Source organism: Equus przewalskii, chromosome 3 (genome assembly GCF_037783145.1).
Source record: "Equus przewalskii isolate Varuska chromosome 3, EquPr2, whole genome shotgun sequence".
Taxonomy (NCBI): Eukaryota; Metazoa; Chordata; class Mammalia; order Perissodactyla; family Equidae; genus Equus; species Equus przewalskii.
This window is the reverse complement of record NC_091833.1, coordinates 474,660-500,837: the sequence shown is the minus strand read 5'-3', so window position 1 is coordinate 500,837 and position 26,178 is coordinate 474,660. Positions and strand designations below refer to the sequence as shown.

The following is a 26,178-nucleotide window of genomic DNA, read 5'->3' as shown; positions in this document are numbered from 1 at the left end:
GAGGAAGATGGGCACAGATATTAGCTCAGGGCCAGTCTTCCTCAGCAAAAAGAGGAGGATTGGCAGCAGATGTTAGCTCAGGGCTAATCTTCCTCAAAAAAAAAAAAAGAACATTTTCCAGAAAGTGAAAAGGCAACTGCATAGAATGGGAGAAAATATTTGCAAATCTTATCTCTGATAGAATTCTAGTAACCAGAATATATAACGAACTTTTACAACTCAACAACTAAAACAGAAACAACTCAATTAAAAAATGGGCAAAGGATATTTCTCCAAAGAAGATACACAAATGGCCTGTAAGTACATAAAAAGATGTTCAGCATCATTATTCATGAATGAAATGCAAAATCAAAACCAGAGTTACCACTTCACAACCACTAGGATGACTTTAGTGAAAAAATATAGAAACAAGTGTCACTAAGGGGGTGAAGAACTAAGCACTCAGACGTTAGTGATGAGAATGTAAATGGTGCAGCTGCTGGGAAAAACAGTATGACACTTCTTCCAAAAATTAAACATAGAATTACCATGTGATCCAGCAGCTCCACTTCTGGGTATATACCCAAAATAGCTGAAAGCAGGGTGTCAAAGTGATATTTGTAAATCCATGTTCATAGCAGCATTACTCATAACAGCCAAAAGGTGGAATCAACCCAAATGTCTACCAATTGATGAATGGATAAACAAATCAAAGTACATACATACAAGGAATATCATTCAGCCACAAAAAGGAATGAAGTGCTGATACTTGCTACAACTTCTATGAATCTTGAAAACGTTATGCTAAGTGAAAGAAGCCAGACATAAATGTTCACGTCATGGATGATTCCTTTTATGTGATAACATGTGGAGTAGATAAACCCATAGAGACTGAAAGCAGATTAGAGGTTGCCAGGGGAGAAGGGAATGGGGAGCGATTCCTCATGGGTGTGGGGTGTCTGTGGGGTGGTGAAAACATTTGGAGACTAGAGAGAGCTCGTGGTCGCACAACATTGTGACTACACCAAAGGCCACCTAATTTTATCCTTTAAGTGGTTAATTGTACATTATGCGAATTTGACCTAAAAAATAATAATAGAATGGAGTGAAATGGGTGCTTTCACTGAAAACTAGTGGAAATGTAAAGTAGTACAACCTCTTTTTAGAAATCAGGTTTTCTTTTATATGTCATTATCCAGGTGTCCTAGCAAAATTTGTTGGAGAGACTATTCTTTCATCCAAGTAATGGTCATCCTCCTCCTTGATCCAGTATTCCATCTCTAGGACGTAAGAAATAATCCGGGCACAGACAAATATTGATATGCAGAGATGTTCATTAGACATCATTTATAATAGTGAAAGATTAGGAAAAATCCTTAATCTCCAACAGTAGGAGATTAATTTTTTTAATAATGATATAAGGATATTATGTAGGCAATAAAATTATGTTTTTGATAATGTGTGTATAGTTTTAGAAAAATAATTTTAAAGGGTAAATGTAATAATATGTGTCTTTTAACTGTGTTATCCTTGGTTTTCCCTTAATGGGATTTCAGTGTTGCAATCATCTTTCTCTCTTCTTATCTATTTTTAAAGAATTTTAATGACATGAAAAAATACTCAGGAAATAATGCTGAGTGAAAAGCAATAATACTGAAGTATGCTAACATGTTTATTTGTGCATGCACATACCTAGCGGAAAATTACACGATTAAAAGTATGCTAAAATATAATAATTATGTCTTCCTTTTGATATTTTGGATAATTTTATTTTCATTATTGTTTTTAATAGTTTTCTTATTAAACATATAATTTTAATTTGGAATTTATGCTCTATGATCTTAATAGAGTACTATTGATAAATGTTCTTATTTTGGTTCTTTTCAGGAAAGTAATTATTGGAAAATAGTTTATAAGTCTAGTTTGGTGTCACTTAAGTCAGTCATTGCTGATAGTGTAATGAAATCCATATATATTTAATTTTTAGTTCAACTGTATAATAAATTTTAATAAAGACAGCTAACATGTATTGAATGTTTACTGCATGGAACACTCTTCTTTTAATCATTATCATTCAATCAGCATAACTCCATAAGGTGGACTAATTGTACAGCCCATGCAATTCACTATTTTGCTTTACAATATCATAAACACAACTAAAAAATATACAATTATGTACTGGGGGGATTTGGGGAGGAAAAAAAATGCCTAACTTATTAACATAAGAAATATATAAAGAATCAGATATATACTTTCCAATGATTTCATATTTCCAGGTAACATTAGTGAGGTTTAGCAGAGTCCCAGTGAATATTAAAATATGTAGGGGCCGGCCCCATGGCCAAGTAGTTAAGTTTGCATGCTCCGCTTCAGCAGCCCAGGGTTCACCAGTTCAGATCCTGGGCACAGACCTATGCACCACTCATCAGGCCATACTGAGGCGGCGTCCCACATAGAAGAACTAGAATGACTTACAACTAGGATATACAACTATGTACTGGGACTTTGAGGAGGAAAGGAAAAAAAAGAGGCAGATGGGCAACAGATGTTCACTCAGGGCCAATCTTCCTCACAAAAAAAATGAAACTTCACCCTTCATTGACACACGTAGATTTTAAAACATTTTTTAATTAATTAATTAAAATATTTAGATACTAATTAACCTTGTATTTAAATCTTAAGTATGTAGCGAACACCATAATAGGGAGAGATTGACTGTTCAAATGCCAGTGTGAGGACTTCATGAACCTGCTCTCCCAAAAAACAACAAAAATACTGGCCAGACACTCATATCAACCATTTCAGAACTCTGGAAATTAGCCAAAGCCACAGAATGGACTGTGTGTCGTCTGTCCAAGAGAAACTACTAATCCTCGATGAGATAACAGGGTCTGTGCATTTTAACTTGAGGCTGTTCCCATCCCACCTCCTTTCTCTCCTGAGTGGACAGCAGCCCTGAAAAGCAAGCAGCCTCACAGTCAGTGGCCAGGACTGACCTTTGGAGCTCTATTAAAATTCCCAACTGCACAGCACTGTCAATATTTTGTCCAAACTAGCAACTCCCTGGAAAATCTCCATCCTCAGGATGTAGGGGCTATTTGACTTGACTCAGAGTTCAGCCCAGCAGGAGAAGAAAAAAAGAAAAGCCCTATCCCCAGGGCATTACCAACAAAAACAACAATCTACTGGCAAAATCTCAGCTGCCTAAGCCTATGGTGCAGTGAAGAAAAGCCTGGCCAAAACATAACAGGAAGTCCTGAGGAACTAGACAACCATAGTCAACTTTGAAAAGCTACAACATATTCTTGGGGATCCAGAAGACTGTGAACGTGCCTAGAAGGGAAACTACCTCATTCACATACTCAGTTCCCTTTTGCCTGACCTCAAGGCCCTGTGTCCTGTAAACTCCCTGAAGTTTGAAGGCATGCCTTCACACATAAATCCCCTTGACAAAGGCTGGAAGACATGTAGACAAGATATTTAAGGAAATCTTATGACCAATCATTGGCTGACCCCTAAGTTATACTGCCTCAGGTATGCCCCCTAGGAAGCCAGGCTTAGAATAAGACCTTTAAAAATAAGAAAATAAAAGAACTTAATGGCAGGCACTGCAGGGAATACAGAATCTATAGCATTCATCCAGGAGAGTCACTAAACAAATGAGCATCAACAACAACAACAAAGAAAAAACTACAAACCCTTGGGGGGAGATAGATAATATAACAACTGTGGTACTACCTAAGTCCAGTTTTCAACAAAAAATTATAAAGCATGCAAGGAAAGAGGAGTATGCCACATACACATTTAAAAAAAAAAAAAAACAGAAAACGTGCTGGAAGATCAATATCTAAGTTGACAAAAACTATAAATCAGCTATTACAAATATGTTCAAAGACCTAAAGGAAACTAGCATTAAAGAATTAAAGGTAAGTATGGCAACTATGTCTCACTAAATAGAAAATACAAATAAAGAGATAAAGATTATTTTTAAAAATCAAACAGAAATTTTGGAGTTGAAAAGTACAGTAACTGAAATGAAAAATTCAATACAGGGCTGAACAACAGATTTGAGCCAGCAAAAGAATCAGCAAACGTGAATGTAGATCAAGTAAGAGTACACAGTCTGAGTTACAGAAAGAAAAATGAACAACCTCAGAGGCCTGTGGAGCCACCATCAAACACAACAACATATACATAAGGAGAGTCTTAAAAGGAGAAGAGAAAGAAAAGGGCACAGTAAATATCTGTAGAAATAATGGTGGAAACCACCCAAATTTGATGAAAAACATTAATCTGCTCATCTGAAAAGCTCAACAACTCCAAGTAGGATAAACTCATAGAGATCCACACTAAGACACATAGTCAAACTGTCAAAAAACAAAGAGAGATGCAACTCGTCACATACAAGAGAACCTCAATAAGATTACAGCTGACTTCTCATCAGAAACCATAGAGGCCGGAAGGGAGTGATGAAAGAAACAACAATGTCAAATCAAGAATTCTATATTGGCAAAGCTATCCTTCAAAAATGAAGACATTTAGACACCCCTAGATAAAGAAAAAGAGAATTCATCACTAGCAGTCCTGCCCTACAAGAAATACTAAATGGAACCCGTTGGGCTGAACCTGAGAAGACAACTAGACAGTAACTTGAACCTACACAAATAAGTAAAAAATACCAGTAAGACTGTAGATATATAAAATATGTTGCATGTGTTATTATTATGTAATGCCTCTTCTTTCCTGTCTGATTTAAAAGACTGCTGCATAAAGTAATAATTAGAAACTTGTGTTCATGGGGTGATAATATATATAAAAATAAATTTGTATAACAATAGCACAAAGTAGGGAGAGCAAAGTTGTCATATGCCCTAGGAATTAAGGTTTTTTAAAGATAATATGCTAATTGTAATCCCCAGTGCAACCACTATGAAAAGAATTCAAAAAATATATAACAAAAGAAACAACTAGGGAATTAAAATGATATACTAGAAAACATTTAACAAAAGAAAGCAGCAATGAAAGAATAGAAGAGTTAAAAAGACACGACATATAGAAAACAAATAGCAAATGGCAGACCTAAATCCTACCTTATTAGTAATTACAGTAAATGTAAATGGAATAAACACTCCTATCAAAAGGCAGAATGGATAAGAAAATATGACCCACCTAGGTGCTATCTAAAAGAGACACACTTTAGATTCAAAGATACAAATAAGTTGAAAGTAAAAAGATGGGGGAGATTATACCTTGCAAAGAGTAACCAAAAGAGAGCTGGAATGTCCATTCTAACATCAGATAAAACTAGATGTTAAGACAAAAATTGTTACTGGAGACAAAGAAGGACATCTTATAATGACAATAAAAAGTATCTCCATAGGAAGTTATAACAGCTATAAAGACATGCATCTAACAGCAGAGCCCCCAGAATACATGAAGAATTGAGGAGAGAAATCAATAATTCAACAATAAATAATTGGAGACTTTAATACCTCACTTTCAATAGTGGATCAAACAACTAGGCAGAAGGTGAATAAGGAAAGAAAAAAATGACACTATAAACCAACTAAATGTAACAGACATGTACAGAACACTCCACCCAACAACAGCAGACTAAGCATTCTTCTCAAGCACACATGGAACATTCTCCAGGGTAGACCATATGCTAGGTCCATAAAACAAGCCTCAACAAATTTAAAAGTATTGAAGTCATCCCACTATGTTCCCCAAATATAATGGGATGATACTAGAGATCAGTAATAAGGGGCCAGCCCCATGGCAAGTGGTTAAGTTTATGCACTCCGCTTCAGCGGCCCAGGGTTTCACTGATTCGAATCCTGGGCGCGGACATGGCACCACTCATGAGGCCATGCTGAGGAGGCATCCCACATGCCACAGCTGGAAGGACTCACAACTAAAAATATACAACTATGCATCAGGGGGCTTTGGGGAGAAAAAGGAAAAAAAAAAGAAATCAGTAATAATTTAGAAATTCACAAATATGTGGAAATTAAACAACACACTCCTAAAAAACACACAAAGAAATCACAATGGAAACTAGAAAATACTTTAGGTACATGAAAACAAAAACACAATATACCGAAATGTATGGGATGCAGCTACAGCAGTTCTTAGAGGGAAATTTATTGCTGTAAATGCCTATATTCAGGAATGGGAACAATCTGAAATCAATAAGCAAACTAAACCCAAAGCAAGCAGAAGGAAGGAAATATGAGAGGAAATAAGTAGGGAATAGAAAAACAGAGAAAACCTGTTAAGCCAAAAGATTTTTTAAAGATTAACAAAATTTTACAAACCTTTAACTAGACTGACCAAGAAGAGGAGGAGACTCAAATTACTAAAAGCCAGAATGAAAGAGGAGACCACTACCAACCTTACAGATATAAAAAGGAAAATACACAAATGGCCAATAAGCACATGAAAAGAAGCTCAACATCATTAGTCATTAGGTAAATGCAAATAGAAGCCACAATGAGATACCAATTCACAACCACTAGAATGGCTATGATCAAAAAGACATTGTGCTAGCAAGGATGTGGAAAAACTGGAACCCTCATAGCTTACTGGGGGGAATTAGAATGGTGCGGCCATTTTAGAAAACATGAGTTGACACAAAACTTGTATGTGAGTGTTCACAGCAGTGTTATTCATAAAAAGACCACACATTGCATGGTTGCATTTATATGAAGCTCCAGAATAGGCAAATCCAGAGAGAAAGTAGATGAGTGGTTACCTACAGCTAGAAGGGTACAGGTTAGAAATAGGAGTAACTGCTAGTGGGTATAGGGTTTCTTTTTTGGAGCGATGAAAATGTTCTAAAATTTTATTGTGGTTATGGCTCAGCAACTTTTTGAAAATACTCAAAACCACTTAACTGCACCCTTTAGATGGGTGATGTTTATGGTGTGTGAACTATATCTCAATAAAGCTGTTTTCTTTAAAAAGTAAATCTTTAATGTTACTGAACTGGACATTTCATTTCACATTTTTATCTTTAAAGAATAAGTTCTAGCACATACATTTTTAACATTTTATCATTTTAATATTTGATGAGAGCAATGTTTCCAAAGATTTCTTCTTCCTTTTTTTTTTTTTAAATAAATTTAGCTGGACAACTCAGCCAGTCGGCACATTTAGCTCTCCAGCTGCCATACAGTGTACTTGGGTTAGGTCGAAGTGCAAATTTTCTTGATCATCTTTATGTTGGTATTCCCCGTCCATCTGGAGAGAAGGTGAGTAAAAATTTGTATACAATTAATCTGTGTGTTAATATTAACTATTCACATATTTTGATTCAATAATTTGAGTTCAAATACAGTAGCTCCCCCTTATCTGCAGCTTCACTTTCCGCAGTTTCAGTTACTTAAGGTCAGCTGTGGTCCGGAAGCAGATGATCCTCCCCCTGACGTATAGTCAGACGTCAGTAGTGGCCTCATACTACACTGTCACAGTCCCACGTCACTCACCTCACCTCCTCTCACCACGTAGGCATTTTATCATCTCACGTCATCACAAGAAGCAGAAGGGTGAGTACAGGTCAATAAGTTATTTAGCGAGAGGCCACATTCACATAACTTTTATTGCAGTGTATTGTTATAATTGTTCATTTTATTATTAGTTATTGTTGTTAATCTCTAACTGTGCCTAATTTATAAATTAAACTTTATCACAGGTAAGTATGTATAGGAAAAACATACATTATACAGGTTTAGTACTATCCATGCCCCTTATCCACTGGAGGTCTTGAAATGTATCTCCCACAGATAAGGGGGGACTACTGTAATGCAATTTTTTTAGGCCCTTTAAAGAATTTTTTAAAAATGATTGGTAGTGACCTATCCAAGCCTGTCTTACATACAGCACATCAAAATTTGAAGATATAGTTTCCACACCTCTCCCATACATCTCACCACTTCCTATCCCTCTTTCCTGCTTTTCCTCCTCATTTTCACCATCTAATATACTATAAATTATTTATCATCAGACTCCCCCCCTCAACTTGAATTTTAGCTCCAAGCAGCATTTGTAAATAGCACTTTGCACAGTGCCTGCTGCATAAGTGTTCAATAAATATTTGTTGAATTAATGAGTCCATGAGACAGAAATATACTCCTTCCCTGAAAAGATCAAAAAGTTTTTGCCGAGAGGGCACAGGAGTCCTATTTTGGGCTTATTATATGGAAATTTAATTTAATCCATACATAGGATTTTAGTTAATCAAAGAGTACTTAAGTTTTTCTTTATTTAGAATAATGATTGTTTTGAAAGCGTACTGATGTAAAATGTTCTTAAATTCTTTTTCTAGTCTATACGAAAACAGGAGTGGACTGCAATCATTCCAAATTCCCAGCTAATTGTCATTCCATATCCTCACAACGTTCCTCGAAGGTAATACCCTTGCTTGAACTGAATTTGGCAGAAATCTTGTCAACTCTGAATCATAGACACAGTTACATCTTTTAAAAACTCTTATTCCTGGGCCGGCCCAGTGGCATAGTGGTTAAGTTCACACCCTCCACTTCGGTGGCCCAGGGTTCACCGGTTCTGATCCTGGGCATGGACCTACACACCACTTATCAAGCCATGCTATGGCAGGCATCCCATGTATAACATAGAGAAAGATGGGCAGGATGTTAGCTCAGGGCCAAATCTTCCTCAGCAGAAAGAGGAGGCTTGGTGGCGGATGTTAGCTCAGGGCTAAGCTTCCTAAAAGAAAAAAAACAAACTTTTTCCCATGAGTGCCATCACTTAATTTGCTTAAAGCAAACTTTAACATACCTACACAGAAGGTCCCTGGCATTTTTCATGAATAAATTAAACCTTATTGGAACAACAAGAGGTTAACTAATTAGGGATTTATTCCTATTCCGCTTAAATAAACTGGTCTTCAGTTTACTAGCTATAAATTCTAAAATTTCAGGGTGCTAAATTTTTTAATAAGCATCAATCTTTTTAATAAATGCTTTGAGAAGTAGTATATCTCCCACAATGGTTAGGCAAAAATTTTGGAGTCAAACAGACATAGGCTAGAAACTCTGATCCACTGCTGACTAACTGAGATTGGCAGCTAGTCCTTTGTCCTCTCTGAGGGTCAATTTCTGCGTCTGTAAAATGGGAGAAAAAACACCTACATTAGAAGGATGAAGATGCAATACAGTGCCCAGCATATAGGAAGTTTTCAGTGAATGGTAGGGTTTTTTTTATCATTTTTAGCAGAATATGTTCCTTTCATAATATAGCATTTAACTCTAAATCCTTAATTTATCTTTGTTCTTTTTCTTGAAGTTACTAGAGTGATTCTATCTTTTTTAAAAAAAAATAGGTGATGAAGATATTCACTAAAATTTAAAATCATTGGGAAGACTATAACTTGTTCTTAAGGCTAGTCTGATAGCAATATGAAAAAATAACCAAAGAGAAACAGTGTAATCCATCTCTGAACATGTAACCAGTGGGGTCCTACTTTTTACATTTCTTCTCAAAATACAGACTGTATTGTTTTTATTAAATTTTTAGTTGGGGTGTATTCGGTGGTTTGCTAGAACCAGCTCAAGCCACCTCAAGACCTAACTGTATGCATCTCTTTCCAACTCTGTTGAGTGAGTCACATTAAAATCAGCTATGATGCGAGTATTTACACTGTGAAAATTGGCAGGTGCCAATCAGGGCTTCCCCACCCTCTCAACACCCCCCCCCCTCCGAGAGCCAGTTTACCAGTACACCACTGGATGTGTTTCATGGTGGATTTCTGGGCTGTAGAGCCAAACTACTTAAGGAAACAACTTTCTTAAGCATTATGCTCATTATGCTGGAAATAAGATAACATCAATAGAAACACCTACAGTCCGAGTTCAGATTGTTTTAATGAGTCTGTATTGTGTGTTTGTTAGTTTTCTATACATGAAATTTATAACAAAACTAGAAAATCTGTACCATAAGTAGGAAACTATATAAATTATGATGCTTCTGTGTGGAGTAATATCATGACCTACCAGGACAATATCTTAAAATAGAGTGGTAAGCAAAAGACAGTAAAGGGAAAATGCATTTAGAGTATGCATAGTAAGCACCCATTTATGGTTTTAAAAAGAAGATATCTGTGTATGTATGTTTACATATGTATAAAATATCTCTGGAAGGACGTGCAAGAAACTGTTAAGAATGACTGCTTTCTGAGTAAGAAACTGAGGATTGGGCTTTTGCCCAATTTTTTTTCTTACCAAAATTCCTATATGCATGGGTTTAATTAATTTAAAAAGTAGAACCACCAAAAATACTCATGAAAAAACTTTTTTTTAAGTATGAAGGTACTGAGAATAACTAACCTCAACTTTAATTAACAGTATTTGTTTTCTTACTCTTGAAATTCTGAAAATTCTGTTATAGCTTTCTTCTATAATCTTAATATTTTTCATGTTTCTCTTGCTTTTTCTGAAGAAATATTCTTTTCAAATTTACGTATGTAATAAAAACCCAAATTGATTTTAGGTTGAGGTGTATTTTGAGATCTATTGACTAGGGGCTAATTTATGGATCAATAAATTTTTATTATCCCAAAATAAGTCAATTGCTACTTGGTAGTCATCAGAATGATCTTACCTTTATTAAACTTTTAAAATGGAAATATATCCATTATTTATTTTCAGAGAGAACAAAAACTTCTTTGTGTAGACCACCTGCAGTGTTGGGGATGCAGACCTCAGTTTTAGGCTTGTCAGGGTTTGTAGGAGCTATATCATGTGGACTGTTTGAGAAAAAGAGCTAGTCCTACTTATGCTAAAGTCTGTATGTTGCCATTAACACTGAGGGACTAAAAGTGATTTTGTAAGAAGTTACATCATCACTGTAGTATGTAAACCCTACAACATGACAAAGAAATGGTAGAAGTTTTGCACAAACCATCTGTCTACACCCACTTGGACATATGGTCGTTTTCATTGGTCAAAATACATATGTGAACAGGGGTAAAAAATAAGCCAATTATAGAAACCTTACCAAAATCTTGTGATTACATAGCCTTAGAGTTCAAGGTTTCAAACTCAGCAAGTCAATCAAGATGTAAAAACAATGTCTAAGATTACCCAAAGTACCCTTGATAGGTTTACTTAAGAATAATCCTCACACAGGATCAATGAAAAATATTGAAGCATCTCATCAAAAATTCTATTTCAGTTCTCTGGGTAAAATGTGAACTCTGCAGGAGCATCAATATTTTTAGCCCTATCTAAGTTTAATTGCCTTTTTATTTATAATGAATAGATGGGCGAATGAATTAATGAATGAATTGATTGATTCTTTAGTAAGCTGTTTTGCTTTTTGATCTCAGTAAAATTTTGTTATTTATAAGTTAAAATGTGTAATTTCAGCTCTTCTGTTTTCATCTACAGCTGGAGTGCCAAACTGTATCTTACACCAAGTAACATTGTTCTACTTACTGCTATAGCTCTCATCGGTGTCTGTGTTTTCATCTTGGCAATAATTGGCATTCTACATTGGCAGGAAAAGGTTTGTTCATTTAAATGGAACATTAGCTTTGGTTAATTTATAATAGTAATAGATTGCTCTTTAAAAACTTTATTTTAAACTTTCTCACATGACCAAGAGTTTCTGATTTTTCAAGTTCTGTCCATAGTGTCATCTTATAGATGATAATTTCTTTTACCCTTTTAAGTTACTAAAGTCTCAGCAATTCATACAAATCATAAGAGAAGACTATTTTAAAACTCTCATGTTGTTCATTAGTAATAAAGTGATCCCCCAAAAATCACCAGGTATATAGAAAAACTTAATTAGAAACAATTTCATAATAGCTTGGAAAATAATCATTTTTTTAAATGAGCCTCTGTTCATGTCACTCATAGAGCCATGGACACTTTTTTCCAGGAATAGCACCTATCTCTTTATAAAGAATTAGAGCACAGAGAGGTTAAATGATTTTCTCAAGGTTTAGGTTGGAAGTAATAACTAAAGTAAAAAACGTCTTTTCCGTCTATCGAGTATTCTTGCACTAAACTAAACTGATTTCTGTTCTTTAGTGTAACACCCTAAATGATAATTAAAGACAAAATTCCAAAAATGTAGATTTTTTATACAATGTTTATGAGAAAAAGAAGCTACTACATAAATTTATCAGCAGTTTAGATATAAATTGAAAAAGCTAATTTCTATTTGTATATGAACATATATTAAGTACATAACTAGTAGGTTCCAACAAGGTTCCCTAAAAAAGACTTCTTTGTGTCCCAAAGGTTTTCTTTTTTTGTACCTACTCTCTTTGGATTGTCATGCCAATCATCATCATTTTTTGTTAACTAAAATTACTGTCTGTTTTATCTTAGCTGTCGTAACTCATGAAAAAGAGAACATGTTAATTGTTCTGATAAATGTTCATAGGTTTGTCTCTCCAAAAAAATTGCTCCTTTACATATCAAAATGAGGACATAAAGTTACATATTCACTTACTTTTAAGATGGCAACTTAAGAGATAAGCTCAGACCCTACAGACTTTGTAGAGAAGTGTCAGGACGTAGTCTGGAACATTACATAGCTCTAGACCTAGGAAGGAAAGGAAACTAATTCATCAACTTCTCAGGGGATCTGATTACAGTATAAACATAACAACAATAATGATGCAGTGGCTAAAGATTAAAGTTTTCATTACAAATATGGATTGGACCGTGTAAACTGCCTCCCCTGTGGTGCTGAGTTTCTGTCTCTCTGACCGCTTCTCTTTCACCTGCGCTGTCTGCTCCTTTCTGCCATTCCCCATCCACAGGGTCTGCCCTAGGCCCTCTTCTTTCTGCACTTTCTCTGCCGATTTTATCTAAAATCATGGCTTCAGGGATTACCTCAAATATCCCCAGCCCCCATCTCTCTCTAAAAGTCTCTTCCCCCATTTCCAACTGTCGCCAAACGGCTCTACCTGGATCACGGACAAGCACCTTAAAACCCGTACAGTGCTGTGTCACTTAGCGACAAGGATATGTTCTGAGGAATACGTTGTTAGGCGATTTCATCGTCGTGTGAACATCATAGCATGTATGTACGCAAACCTAGATAGTACAGCCTACTTCATACCCAGGCTTTACAGACTCACCTTATGGGACCATCATCGTACATGCAGTCCGTCGTTGACCGAAACGTCATTATGTGGTGCATGACTATTCTAAAGCTCCCTCTCTCTTCTTTCTTCCTTTCCTACAAGATTCAATCAGTTGCCATATTGATTCTGCTCCCTACGAATCTCTGCAGCTGCCTCCACTTCTTCTTCCTACTGCCAGTGCTTGAAGCTCAGCTCCTTGTGTCCTACCTGGTCTCGCTGATTCCGTTCTCTCTTCTCTCCCTTCCATTTAGCACAGTGCTGCCAGATTACTCATCAATAAGATTAGACTTAATCCTGTCACTCCTCTGCTCAGAAACCTTTCATGACTACCACTCCTAATTAGTGTAAGCTGCTTGGCCTCGCCTTCCTGGACTCCCATGGGACTCCACCATGCACCTTTCCCACCTTGTTTCTTCCCAGTTGCTTTCACACGTGCCGCGCTCCTGCCGGACTCCCCGTGATTGCTCCTGTTCTACCCCAGCTTGGAATGAATGCCTCTGTCTCCATTTCCATAAATACTATCTTTTCAAAGCTTTCCCTTTCCTCACCCCAACCTAGAAATAATCTTTCTCTCAGAATATTGGTAACATTCTTCACTTTTTTATCCCAAAACACAGTTATTCAGTATGTTCTGCTTTGTCCTTTCTAGGGTTTAAGTTCCTTGAGAACAAGATACAAAACAGGTTTTTCTAAGTCCCTCAAAATACCAAGTGCAGTACTTTGCTGGTAGCAGAGGGTCAATAAATATCTGCTAAATCAATAGTTTAACCAAAAATAATTAATGTACTTTAATATAATTCACTTAGACTTGTTTATTAACTAATGGGGAAAATGTATTGTTGATTCCATCCTTACAGAGTCTAATGTTTACTCCTACTTTCACATAAATAATAAATGACAACAAACTAAGTATTTAAGGAACATTTCTTGTTGGTTTTTAAATTCAATTTAGTGGATCATTAGTTATAAAATAGCTACTGTAAACTACAAAAATATTTCATAAGATTATTGCATAATAAAATCACACCTTTAATCTATTAATTGCTGAGGGCTTTTTTTTAATTAGCCACTTTATATTTCAGAAATGAGTCTTTTCTTGACATTTTCCTATCATTTATAAACTAGTCTCAAATTCTTTTTCAGAAAGCAGATGATAGAGAAAAACGACAAGAAGCCCATCGGTTTCATTTTGATGCCATGTGACTTGCCTTAACTATCATATAAAGGCAACAGAACAGCTATTTGCTTGATTAACTGAAATACTAATTTGGATTATAGAAGAAAGTAGGAGATTTTGAATATTATTTATAAATGATGCATCTCTTGGTAATTATTGGAAAGTATTCAAATAAATATGGTCTGAATATGTCACAAGGTCTTTTTGTAAAGCACTTTGTATATAATAACTTGGGTTCTTTATTCACTTGTGCTGTGCATTTGTGTTCCTTTGTGGAATGTGTTGCATGTTCTCAGGTGTTCATGTATTTATAATCTTATTAGAATAATGATGTTGGGGAAAGACGTGTGAATAAAAATATTTAAATGAGCAGGGTCTCTTGTGTTCCGCTGGAATTGGTCTTGCTTCTTATTCTAACGATGCCAATTATAATTCTGTGAATGTACCACAGAGCTACTGATTTCCTCTTGGCCGTCGCAGGTCGGGGGCGCTCGCGGGGGGCACACGACGTAGTGATTGGGTGCGCTGGCTTTGGGATGGCAGTCAGGCAGACTCGCCTTACACTCCTGGTTCCACCACTTAAAAGCTGTTTGAACTTAGCTAAGTGCTTAACCTCTGTATGCCTCCATTTTCTTGTTTATAAACAGAGTTAACACTACTACTCGAGTTATTGCAAACATTAAATGGGATGATGTATGTAAAGTGCTTAGCTTGGTGTCTAGCACAAAATAAGTGCTCAATAAGTGGTAGCTGTCATCTATTACTATTTTAGATAATTTTTGTACAGACTTCTAGAACTAATTGTCAAAATATATAGACTCGATAGAATTTTATTTTCAGGCGTAAGGAAATAATGTTCTTTGGAAAGCCTAAATTCTCGGTGGTTGACATCTTATATAAAGATTTATTACTTGTTCATAACTAAAAATTATAGTGCCCTCTAAGAATTAATGTGCCCTAAAATTTTCATTTGAGCACTGATGCTTACCATGTGGTGATGAAGAACATTTGATTTCTGGAGAGGAAACTGCTTTGGATAGCACTGGGAATACAAATCCTCAATCACACTTGCATTCTTCAGAGCTTGCAGGAGTCTCTGATTTACATTCAGACTTCAATGCAAATTTTTGTGAACTTCACCTCACCAAAAAGTTACTTTAAGACTTCATCTAAGATCTGGAAAACAGCTTATATATCAGTGTTAATAATTTTCTAATATGCAAATGGCATGTGATAGCTATAAACTACAAAAACTTCTCAGAGAACATTTAATCTTGTTGTTCATGTTAGTTTTTCTTTACAGTTCGCTGAGAATGGCGTGTATAAGTGGTTTACTCTGTGTATCTGAGCATGTTAATATGTCTTCTGAATAAATACTCTGTATTGGAACCAGGTATTCCGGTGAGTCTGTAAATCGTTATTTTGGAGCATGAAGAGGCCTTAGAGAATCCAAGGTCTAAGTCACTTCTCTGGACTGTGAGACAAGTAAAGTGACTTGCCGTTGCCTCCTTGTGAGCAGGGCAAGATTCCTGACCACCGCGCTTAGACTCACTACACAGTTATCCACCCGCGCACTGTGCCGGGCCCTGTTCCACACTGTTCCTAAAGATAGTTAGGGTTAGTGTCTCTCAGCTGACAATAGCATGAGTTTTAAAACTCACTTGGAGTCAGGGTCTTCGAGGAGTAGTGCTATAGGCAAATAAAACGTTAATGACAATTGAAAATACAATTAGTGGTATTATACTATGTTTCTGCATCTTGATACTACCTCCAAATGCAACATTGATGTCATTTATTAAGGGGCAACAGGTGAAAAATATGTCACAACATTGAGAATGAAATAGAAAGACCTTTATATTAATTTTGAATATTTTAGTGGAAAAAGCACAAGACTTTGACATCAGACAAATCTGGATTCAAAGCCTAACCCTCCCATTTTGTTACTTTTAGTCACTTTCCTTCTTTGAGCTTTGGTTTCTTCATCTGTAAAAGAAGTACCGTGAGTGATACCTTCCTTTAAGGATGTTTTGAGTCTTAAATAGCTACGTGTACACAGAAGGTGCTTGATTAAGTGCTGGTTCTTTTCTTCCCTCCCATTTCCCACTGCAGTGACAACAGTAACTTAACATTTTCTGACTCTCTTCCACTGATATATACTTCTATAATCCTCCTTCTTTGGGGAACAAGGAGGACTAATTAAGACTTAACTTTGAAGATAAAAATTATGGTATTTGTAAATACTATAAATACATTGTTGGTAAGACACCATTTATTTGGACTAGCCTTTTATATTTCTCCATCTACCACCCAAAAATCTTTATGTATTTTCCGAAACTTAATTCCCAAAATAGTTTGTCACTCCTAGAAGGCCTCAAAATTAAAGGTTACAACTTTTAAACATACTTTCCTTACCATTCCCACTCTTAGTAAGGAAAGATAGGGCCCTATTATGGGTAGAGATACCTAGAGATGCACCCTCAGATTATTGAGCATCTTTACAAGTCTGTGAAGAGCATCTCTACTCGGGCTGTGGTTACTAAAAGGAAAAGGATCTTGGCTTCATAGCGTTTTCATGGAGAGAAATGCTACAGCAAAATGTTTCAAAATATAGGAAAAATAAGATCGATAAGATTACATAATAAATCTTAGATTTATACAAGGGTCCAGTGGATACATATGGTAATTGCAAGAGAGAATGAGTTTTATTCCATATTTTAAAAAATAATTTTCCTTTTGTTCTTTAGAAGACCTCTAAGAAATAATAAAAGTCAGGACATATTAATCCTTACAAATAGCTAGAACTACTCAAAAAAGAAACTCAAAAACTTGAATTGTGTCCGGCAGACCCTGATGGTACACCAAGTATTAAGCTAGGATACTTAAGGGCTAACTCCTCAGGGTGAAGGTGACCTGAAAGTTAAGCAGCCTTTGTGATGACTTGCAGCCTGGCTTTATGTCCCCTGGCCAGGCGATGGAGTCTTTATTAGTGTTTATCTTTAAAGACTAATAAAACAGATAATAGATTACGGAGTGCTGTTGATCAACACCAGCATAGAAGAAGGGAAGGAAGGAATATTGGGCAGGGAGAGAAATTGAGTTGTGATCCATTCTCAGTGGAATGCCTCATACAACCCTATGTTGAATTTTGAGATAGAATGACCTCTCCTATCTCCTAACCTGTCTCAAGTTAGGGTAAGAAGACTAGGCCTGTGTACCCCCAAGTTAATCACTTAAATGGCTGCCAGCTGCCCCAAGAGCCTCTATCAAGAAAAAGAAAACAAGCACAAATAACCAATACCAGAAACGAAAAAGGAGAGAGAACTACAGATAATGTATATATAAAACAAAAACTGGAAGACGTTAATTTTAATACCAATGAATTTGAAAGTTTAACAAAATAGACCAATTCCTATGAAAACATCATTAAAACACTCAAATAGAAAACCTGATTACTCCTCTGGTAGATGCTGTGATGCAGTGTCCAGATCCTCCTTCAGGAATAAAGGATTTCTCCTAATTTCTGGGAGTGCCTTCAGTAATCAGCTGTCATCCCCCTTTGGAGATTGTCTCAACTGAACAGAGCAGACTCACCCAAGATCACTCTGCTCTTCTTGACATAAAAATCCTAAATGCGTATAAACTACATAAAGCAAAAACAGACCTGTAAGGAGAAATAGACACACCCACAATTTAGGTTGGAAGTGGCAATACTCTTCTACAGTGACTGACAGAAAAAGTAGGCAGAAAATCAGAAGGCTTAGCAATGAAAAGCACAGTCAATCAACCTAACCTAATGGGTATGTATAAAATGCTCCAACCAACAACAGTGAAATACAGGTCTCATTAAGTGTACATGGAACATTCACCAAGACAGACAGTATTCTGGGCCATAAAGCAAACCTGACCAAATGTAAGAGAGTAAAAATGATACAAAGATTTTCAGACTAAAATAGAACTAAACTAGAAAGATACCTGGAAAGTATCCAAATATTTGGAAATTAATGTACTTTTAAATAACCTTGGGGTCAATGAGGAACTCTCAAAGGAAATTTTAAAATATTTTTAACCAAATAAAAGTTAAAATGCAACATAAAATTTGTAGGAGACAGAGAGCAGTTCTTCGTGGAAATTTATAGCGTTGAATGCATATACTAACAAACAAGAAAGATCTAAAATCAGGAACCTAAACTCTGACCTTAGTCAACTAGAAAAAAGATCACAGCAAACCTAAAGCAAACAAAATACAGAAGGAAATGATTAGAGCAGAAATCAATGAAATAAAAAGGTGGCTCTTCGAAAAGATTGATAGATAATATGGATAGACCTCTAACTAAGCTGACCAGGAAATAAAAAGAATAGACATAAATAACCAATATAATGAATGAAAGAGAAGACATCATTACTGATCCCACAGACATTAAAGGGACAAGAAGGGAACGCTATGAACAAATCTATGCCCATGAGTTCAGTAAGTTAGATTAAATGGATCAATTCCTTAAAAGATACAAACTACCAGAACTCACCCAAGAAGAAATCGATAAACCTTATCAACTTTTATCTTAAAAAATAAACCTTCCACAAAAGAAAACTCAATGGAACAGATGATTTCACTGACAGATTTTACTAACACTTAAGGAAGAAATAATACATACTAATATCTACACCGTCTGTTGAAGAAAAAGAAGAGGAAGGAACACCTCACAACTCCTTTTATAAGGTATTTCCCTAATACCAAAACCAGACAAGGAGGTTACAAGAAAATAAAACAACAGGCCAATATCCCTTATAACATGGATGCAAAAATCCTCAATAAAACATTAGCAAATTGTATCTGGAAAAATATAAAAAGATATCATGATCAAGTGGGTGTCATCCCAGAATGCAAGACTAGTTCACTATCTGTAGGAAAAAAAGTAATATAATTCACCATATTAATAAATCAGAAAAACCATCTTATCCTCTCAATAGACACAGAAAGATAATTTGACAAGATCTAACATCATTCCTGATTTTTTAAAAAAATCTAAGCAAACTATGAATAGAACTCCCTTAACCTAATAAAGGGCATTTACAAAAAATCTACAGCTATCACAACATACTTAGTGGTGAGAGACTGAATGGTTTCCCCCTGAAATTAGGCACAAAGCAATGATGTCCTCTCCCACTGATACTTTTCAACATAGTACTGGCAACCTTTTTTTTTTCTTCTTCTTCCCAAAGCCACACAGTACATCACTGTACATTCCAGTTGCAGGTCCTTCTGGTTGTGCTATGTGGGACCCCGCCTCAGCATGGCCTGATCCAAAAAATGAAATTCTTATGTAGAAATATAACAAAGCATGCATAGGATCTGTATGCTGAAAACTAAAAATGCTAACAACAGAACTCAAGGAAGACTTAGATGGAAAGACACTGTGTTCATGGATTGGAAAATGCAACCTAGTAAAGATGTAAAACTCCCCAAAGTGATCTATAGATTTAATACTGTTCCGACCAAAATCCCAACAGTATTTTTTGTGGACATAAACAAGATTATGTATATGAAAGAGTAAAGAAACTAGAGCTTAATTTTGAAAAAGAAGGCAAAGTTGGAGGAATCAAACTACCTGATTTTAAGACTTATTGTAATGCTATAGTAATCAAGATAGTGTGATGTTGGCAAAAAGATAAACAAATAGATCAATGGAACAAAATAGAGTCCAGGAAAAAACCCACAAAAATATAGCTATTTGATTTTTGACAAAGGTGTAAAAGTGATTCAGTGGAAGACGGTCTTTTCAACAAACAGTGTTAGAACAAGCGGTCATCCATATGCAAAGAAAAAAAAGAACCTTGACCTAAACCTCGTACCTTATACAATAATTAACTCAGAGTGGATCATAAACTTAAATGTAAAATGTAGAATTATAAAACTTTTAGAAGAAAACACAAGAGAACATCTTCACGAACTGGGCAGAGTTCTTAGAAATGACACCAAAAGTATGATCCATAAGAAAATATTGATAAATTTGACTTCATCTAAATTAAACACATTTTCTTTGCCAAAAGCACTTTCAAGAGAATGAAAGCAAGCTACATATGCAAAGAAAATATTTGCAAATCACATATCCAACAATGGACTTGTATCCAGAATGTATAAAGAACTCTTAAAACTCAACAATACATAAACAAATAACGCAATTTAAAAGTGGGCAAGAACTTGGGCATTTCACCACAGAAGACATACAAATGGCAACTAAGCACATGAAAAGATATTCAACATCATTAACCATTAGGGAAATGAATACTAAAGTCATGAAAAGATACCACTACCACACCTATTACATACATATTGTAAAAGCTAAAACAAAAAATACTGACAATTCCAAGTGCTAACAAGGATGAAGAACAATTGGGATTCTCATATATTCCTAGTGGGTATACAAAATGGTGAAGCCACATTGGAGAACAGTTTGGTAGTTTCTAAAATCAATTTCATTTTTACGTATAAGCAAATCAGTTACAAAATGGACTTAGATTAACACTATAACAGCATCAAATAAAGTCAAGTACCTAGGAATCAATATAACACAAGATACACCACATCTCTGTGGGGTAAATTATAAAACTTGCCTGAGAAACATTAAAGAAATCTTCAATAAATGCATATGTATACCATGTTCATAGATAGAAGGACTAAATATTGTAAAGATGTCAAATCTTCCCCAACTCCACTCAATATGCAATGGGTTTTTGTTGTTATTGTTGCTGAACTTGATAAGCTGTTTCTAAAACATATATGGAAATACAAAGGACCAAGAATAGCCAAGACGAGCTTGAAAAAGAACAAGAACTTGCTCTGTCAGATATCAAAACGATATAAAGTTACAATGATTAGTGTAGTATTAGGGAAAAGACAGGTGGATGTGAAATGCAAATGTATAAGCTTTTAGTATTTAATATACATAAATAACTTCATGATCAAGTCACAGGTACACTAATCCCTAAAGGAAACTTTTGATGTATTGGAGTACATTAAAATTAATAACTTCTGTTCATCACAGACACTCTTAAAAGGGTGAAGAGACAAACCATAAAATGAAAGAAAATATTTTCCATACGTATAACCGAGTAGTACCCAAAATAGAGAAATTCTACAAAATGATTTAAGAAGACAGACTGGTAAAAAAATGGGCAAAAGTTTTGAATAGGTCATCCACAAAAAGAGGAAATTCAAGTAGCCAATAAACATATAACAAGGTGTTCAAACTAATTAGTAAGGAAAGTGCAAATTAAAACCTCACCACACACCCGCTAGCTTCACACACGGTGTTAACAGCTGACAATAACCAATGTTGGCGTAGATGTGGAGCAAGGGAAGTCTCACATTCTGGGCGGGACTTCATAAAAAGGGGTATAATTGCTTTATAAGCAGTGGTTGCTTTTACTTTTATTTATTGCAGTTGAAGATACGGATATTTTCATTCCACACAGCAATTCTACTCTTAATAGAAATTCTTGCACATGTATACCAGGATCTAGGTATAAATATAGCAGCAATGTTCCTAATGGCCAAAAGCTACAAATGCCTAAACGTCCATCTACATGGATTTTTAGACAATGAAATACTACACAGCCATGACATTTAATGAAGGAGAGCTATACATAACAACACAGATTAATTTTCCAAAAGTAAGCAGAAAGCAAGATACAAGCGAATACACACACCATGATTCTATTCATTTAAAGTTCAAAAATAGGAAAAACTATATTGTTTAAAGATGCATTTAGAGGTGGAAAACTATAAAGAAAAGGGAGGAAATGATGAAAGTCAGAATAATGATGAACTCTAGGGAACTGAGAAAAAATTATGACCAGGCACAAGCACGTGGCGGCTTCCAGGTGTAGATGAAGTCTTATTTCTTGATCTGGGTGGTATTTACATGGCACTCAGCATTATAAACAAACTGTACATTCATATTTATTTTAGGCACTTTTTCAAATATGTATTATATTTCACAATTTTTTAAAGATCCTATCAAAGTTTCCCAAAGATCTCTTTGTAGATCACATATCTAGAAATATGTTTGCATCACAAATCTTAGATTATATATTTTATAATGCAAAAAAAAGTTTGAGATTTGGTGCTAATAATCGCAATAATTTAGACACACGTTCCTTACAAATATGAGAATTTAACATGGACATGTAGTTGAAAATATGCATTCTACTGACACTGGTAATAATAGCATAGGTATATCAAGCAGCACAGATATTCACAGTCCGTCTAGCTCTTAAGTTGAACATATAAGAAAGTTCTATTATCTAGTAAACATTACCAAATAACCAAGTCAAGAATTTTACACTTTAATCTTATGGTTTCATATTGTACCAATAAACAAGCATTCATTTCAGCTTGTAGTAAAGAGGTTTAAGCATAAAGGAAACATCTGCTTTCAAAATGGGATTGGGGCTTTGTAGGGCCTGGGCCTTGCTTGCTCAGCAGAAACCCCCGGGCCCGTTGCAACCATGTGTCCTTCTGGCCCCTTCTGGGCAGGCCGCCCAGCTGCGGGGATTTCTGACAATCTGGGCCCGGCCAGCCCGGACCCTCCCTAACCCCACAAGAATAACAGCACGCCTTACAGGGACGCAGGGCCCTCCATGTGAGCTACTGTTCTGGGAACGCTGGTCGTACCAAGGACAGCCCTTTGGCCAGTGTGCAGCTTGGTTCCTCTGCCTACTTACGCAAGCTTCTCTCCGCCGGTTCCGGGCGGACGCGTTCTTCCATCCAGCCGGTGGCCGCTGCACTCGCTCCAGTATGTAGGGCCCAATAAACCCATACGCCTCGCTCGCAGTCTCCGGTTGTTTCTTCGGTCTCTCGGCGTGATATCCCCCTGCCCTAGCCCAGCTGGGCTTGCGGCCTAACAGGCTTTTAAGAAAAGCCCAACATACTGTTATATGTTAGCAATATTATTCTGAGAAATATAATCAGGACTTTTGTAAGTTTTTCACAATCAAATGAAAGTAACTGGATGCCAGAAATTTTCTTGATAAAGTTGAAATACTTTAGTACTGGTAGTAGGCAATCTTTCTTAAATATCTTTTTGCTTTGGAATTAGACTAAGCACAAATTTGGACACAAGTCTAGGTGACAGGGTTACTGAAAGAACTGGTTTTGACTCCCTGGAGGCAGTTCTTCTTCAATATCATTAACAGGAATAATTTTGGTTCATGGGTGTATGGACTGAATTGTGTCCCCTCAAAGTCATATGTTGACGCTCTAACCCCCAGTGTGACTGTATTTGGGGATAGAACCTTTAAGGATGTAATTAAGGTTAAATGAGATGATAAGGGTGGGAACTTAATGCAATCTGATTGGTGTCCTTATAAGAAGAAGAGACATGAGCTGTTTGCACACACAGAGGAAGGGCCACCTGCAGACACAGCAAGAAGGCTGCAGTCTGCACGCCAGGAAGAGAGACCCCACGAGAAACCAACCCTGTCAGCATCCTGACCTTGGACCTCCAGCCTCCAGAACCGCGAGAAATAAATTCTACTGTTTAAGCCATCTCATTTGTGGTACCTTGTTATGGCAACCCAAGCAGGCTAGTACAATGAGTTAAAAAATTAAAAATTTTCCTCTTTTTCCTTTCCCGTGGCCCAGCGGTTAAGTTCTGCGCGCTCTGCTTCCTCCACCCCCGGGTTCGCTGGTTCAGATCCTGGGCGCCGACATGGCACCGCTCATCAGGCCATGCTACGGCAGCGTCCCACACAGCACAACTAGAAGGACCCACAACTAAAATATGCAGCTATGTACTGGGTGGGGGCTTTGGAGAGAAGAATATTTAGGGGGAAAAAAAAAGAAGAAAAAAAATCCCTTACAGTTGTATAGTAACAGTGAAACCTTCATACACTGAGATCCTATATGATTTTTTCACTCAATTTCACCATCATTGTAGCCATATCTGCACACAGTACAGAAAAAGCAGTGTGAGATCCCTATTTTACTGTACACCAGTTTGGCTGTGTGTGACTTCCTCTGTCTTCCTGCCTCATCTCTCCGTATGAGTCTGTTCGGGATGCCACAACAAACACCATAGACTGGGCGCATCCAGCAACATTTACTCTCTCCGGGTCCTGGAGGATGAAGGTCCGGATCACGGCTCCAGCCGACTCCGCCCCTGGTGAGCGCTCTCTTCCGGTTTGCGAACCACGCCTTCTCACCGCTTCCTCACACGCGTTTGCTCCAAGCTCCCTCCCGGGCCTCTCTCCTTACAAGGACACTAATCCTATCAGATTAGGGCCCCACCCTTAAGGCTGCATTTACCCTCGAGGCTCCACCTCCAAATGCAGTCACACTGGGGCTTAGGAATTCAACATACAAATTCCGAGGGAACACAGCATTCAGTCCATAACAATCTCAACATAACAGCCTGCCTTCCTAGGCTATCGTTTAATAAGATGTTAGAGCTCTCAAACTCTAGCAAAAAAGACAGACAACAAAATCTGTTTGGTACATAAACACCGGGATAAAATGCATTTTAAATGATTCATTCTAACAGTAAGTCAATGCCACACACCATTCAAGCGCTGCAGAGGACTCAGAGAAAACCAGATTTCAACTACAGGAAGGATTCTGTGAGGAGGCAGAGACACCATCACGTCCGGAAGATCAGGCGGGAAGCAACAGAAGCGGGGTCCTCGTCACCTGGGAACCGCCAGGTAACCTGGGGACAGACCGGGAGTTACTGGGGGCTCTGCTGGGGGAAGAATCATTCAAACACAGAGCTCCCCAGCTGAGAGCTTTGCAAACTGCTTCCCTTTCGGTTTAGTTAACATATGGCCACACAGTAGTCTCAGCTATGATCTGTGCTTTACCACATTCCTTGAAAAATCTGCTCCAGACAATTACACCAGTACATCCAAAAGATAGGTGTCTTACAAGGGAGCCACAAAATGAACATCCCCAGTCTGCTCCTTGGGAAGCTGCTCCCCAGCCAACACACTAGAGGAGAAAAGACTTTCTAGGTTTCATCAAAACGGCACTGCCAATAAAAGCTACCAGGCTAACTGAAAAAGTGCTGCATATATACTATTTTTTTTTTCTTTTTCTCCCCAAAGCCCCCCGGTACATAGTTGCATATTTTCAGTTGTGGGGCTTTCTGGTTGTGGCATGTGCGACGCCGCCTGGTGAGCGGTGCCATGTCCACACCAGGATCCGACCCTGCGAAACCCTGGGCCCCGAAGCGGAGCGCGGGAACCCGACCACTCGGCCCAGGGCCGCCCCCATATACACTTTCTGAATCCCTGCGGTTGCTCTAATCTCTCCTCTTTTATTATAGCCTCAACTCAACTGCCAGATTAATCTTCCCAGAACTCCACTGTTAAAACTATGCCTCCGGCCTCCTGAATTGCGCACAAACGCCTCTGCCTAGCGTTCAAGCGAGGGTCTCCACGGTCAAAGCCCCCATACTCAGGGTTGTCTCTACCTCCCACCAAAGACAGCATTTGCCCCAAGTGCGATGCCCGTCCCGGCTCCTTGCCTGGCGTGAAAGTTCGCCCGCCCTTGCTCCTCTCCACCCGCCGTCCACAGCCTTTCCATTCTTTGTGTCACCTCCTTCAGGAAGCTCTCTCTGATGACATCACACACACCGCTTCGATTCTTCAAGTCGACCACGCACTAGGAACCTATTACGTTCCGGAAGCTGAGCGGGCTCCTTCCTCGCAGCCCTTTTTGTGCACCATTGTGACTTAATTTAGTATTCTTGTTATTACTGTCCCAGCCTCCCAGCATGTCCCTTTATTATATTTGTGGAAATGCTTTGAATGTTTTATTTCCTAGTTGCTTCTTTTGTGCAATCTCGATTTAAATAGGTGATTTGTCCTTAGGAACCCAAAGACACACCTCTTTTATACCTCC

The 26,178-nt window shown here is 37.2% G+C and overlaps 1 protein-coding gene and 2 long non-coding RNA genes across 4 annotated transcripts in view; 1 reads left to right on the top strand and 2 right to left on the bottom strand.

Annotated features, from left to right (window-relative positions):
* The window catches only part of ITFG1 (integrin alpha FG-GAP repeat containing 1), a 266,570-nt gene extending 250,895 nt beyond the window's left edge, over nt 1-15,675 (top strand). Inside the window, exons 15-18 of the mRNA XM_070613598.1 lie at nt 7,108-7,232; nt 8,306-8,388; nt 11,388-11,505; nt 14,246-15,675. Coding sequence (XP_070469699.1) covers nt 7,108-7,232; nt 8,306-8,388; nt 11,388-11,505; nt 14,246-14,305 — 386 coding nt within the window. The 3' untranslated portion in view covers nt 14,306-15,675. The remainder of the gene's footprint in view (nt 1-7,107; nt 7,233-8,305; nt 8,389-11,387; nt 11,506-14,245) is intronic.
* On the bottom strand, nt 8,930-13,198 carry LOC139082430 (uncharacterized). The gene is made up of 3 exons (XR_011538404.1): nt 13,097-13,198; nt 12,463-12,555; nt 8,930-9,104 (listed from the first exon to the last, which is right to left on the bottom strand). It is a non-coding gene; the product is annotated as an uncharacterized lncRNA (long non-coding RNA).
* A 1,937-nt stretch (nt 15,676-17,612) lies between the features above and the next one.
* Nucleotides 17,613-25,935, bottom strand: LOC139082429 (uncharacterized). Of its 2 annotated transcripts, XR_011538403.1 has the most exons (3): nt 25,802-25,935; nt 24,839-24,985; nt 17,613-23,187 (listed from the first exon to the last, which is right to left on the bottom strand). It is a non-coding gene; the product is annotated as an uncharacterized lncRNA (long non-coding RNA). The 2 variants fall into 2 exon arrangements; XR_011538402.1 differs by lacking the exon at nt 17,613-23,187 and having other exon boundaries at nt 24,768-24,985.
* Nucleotides 25,936-26,178: the final 243 nt, after the last annotated feature.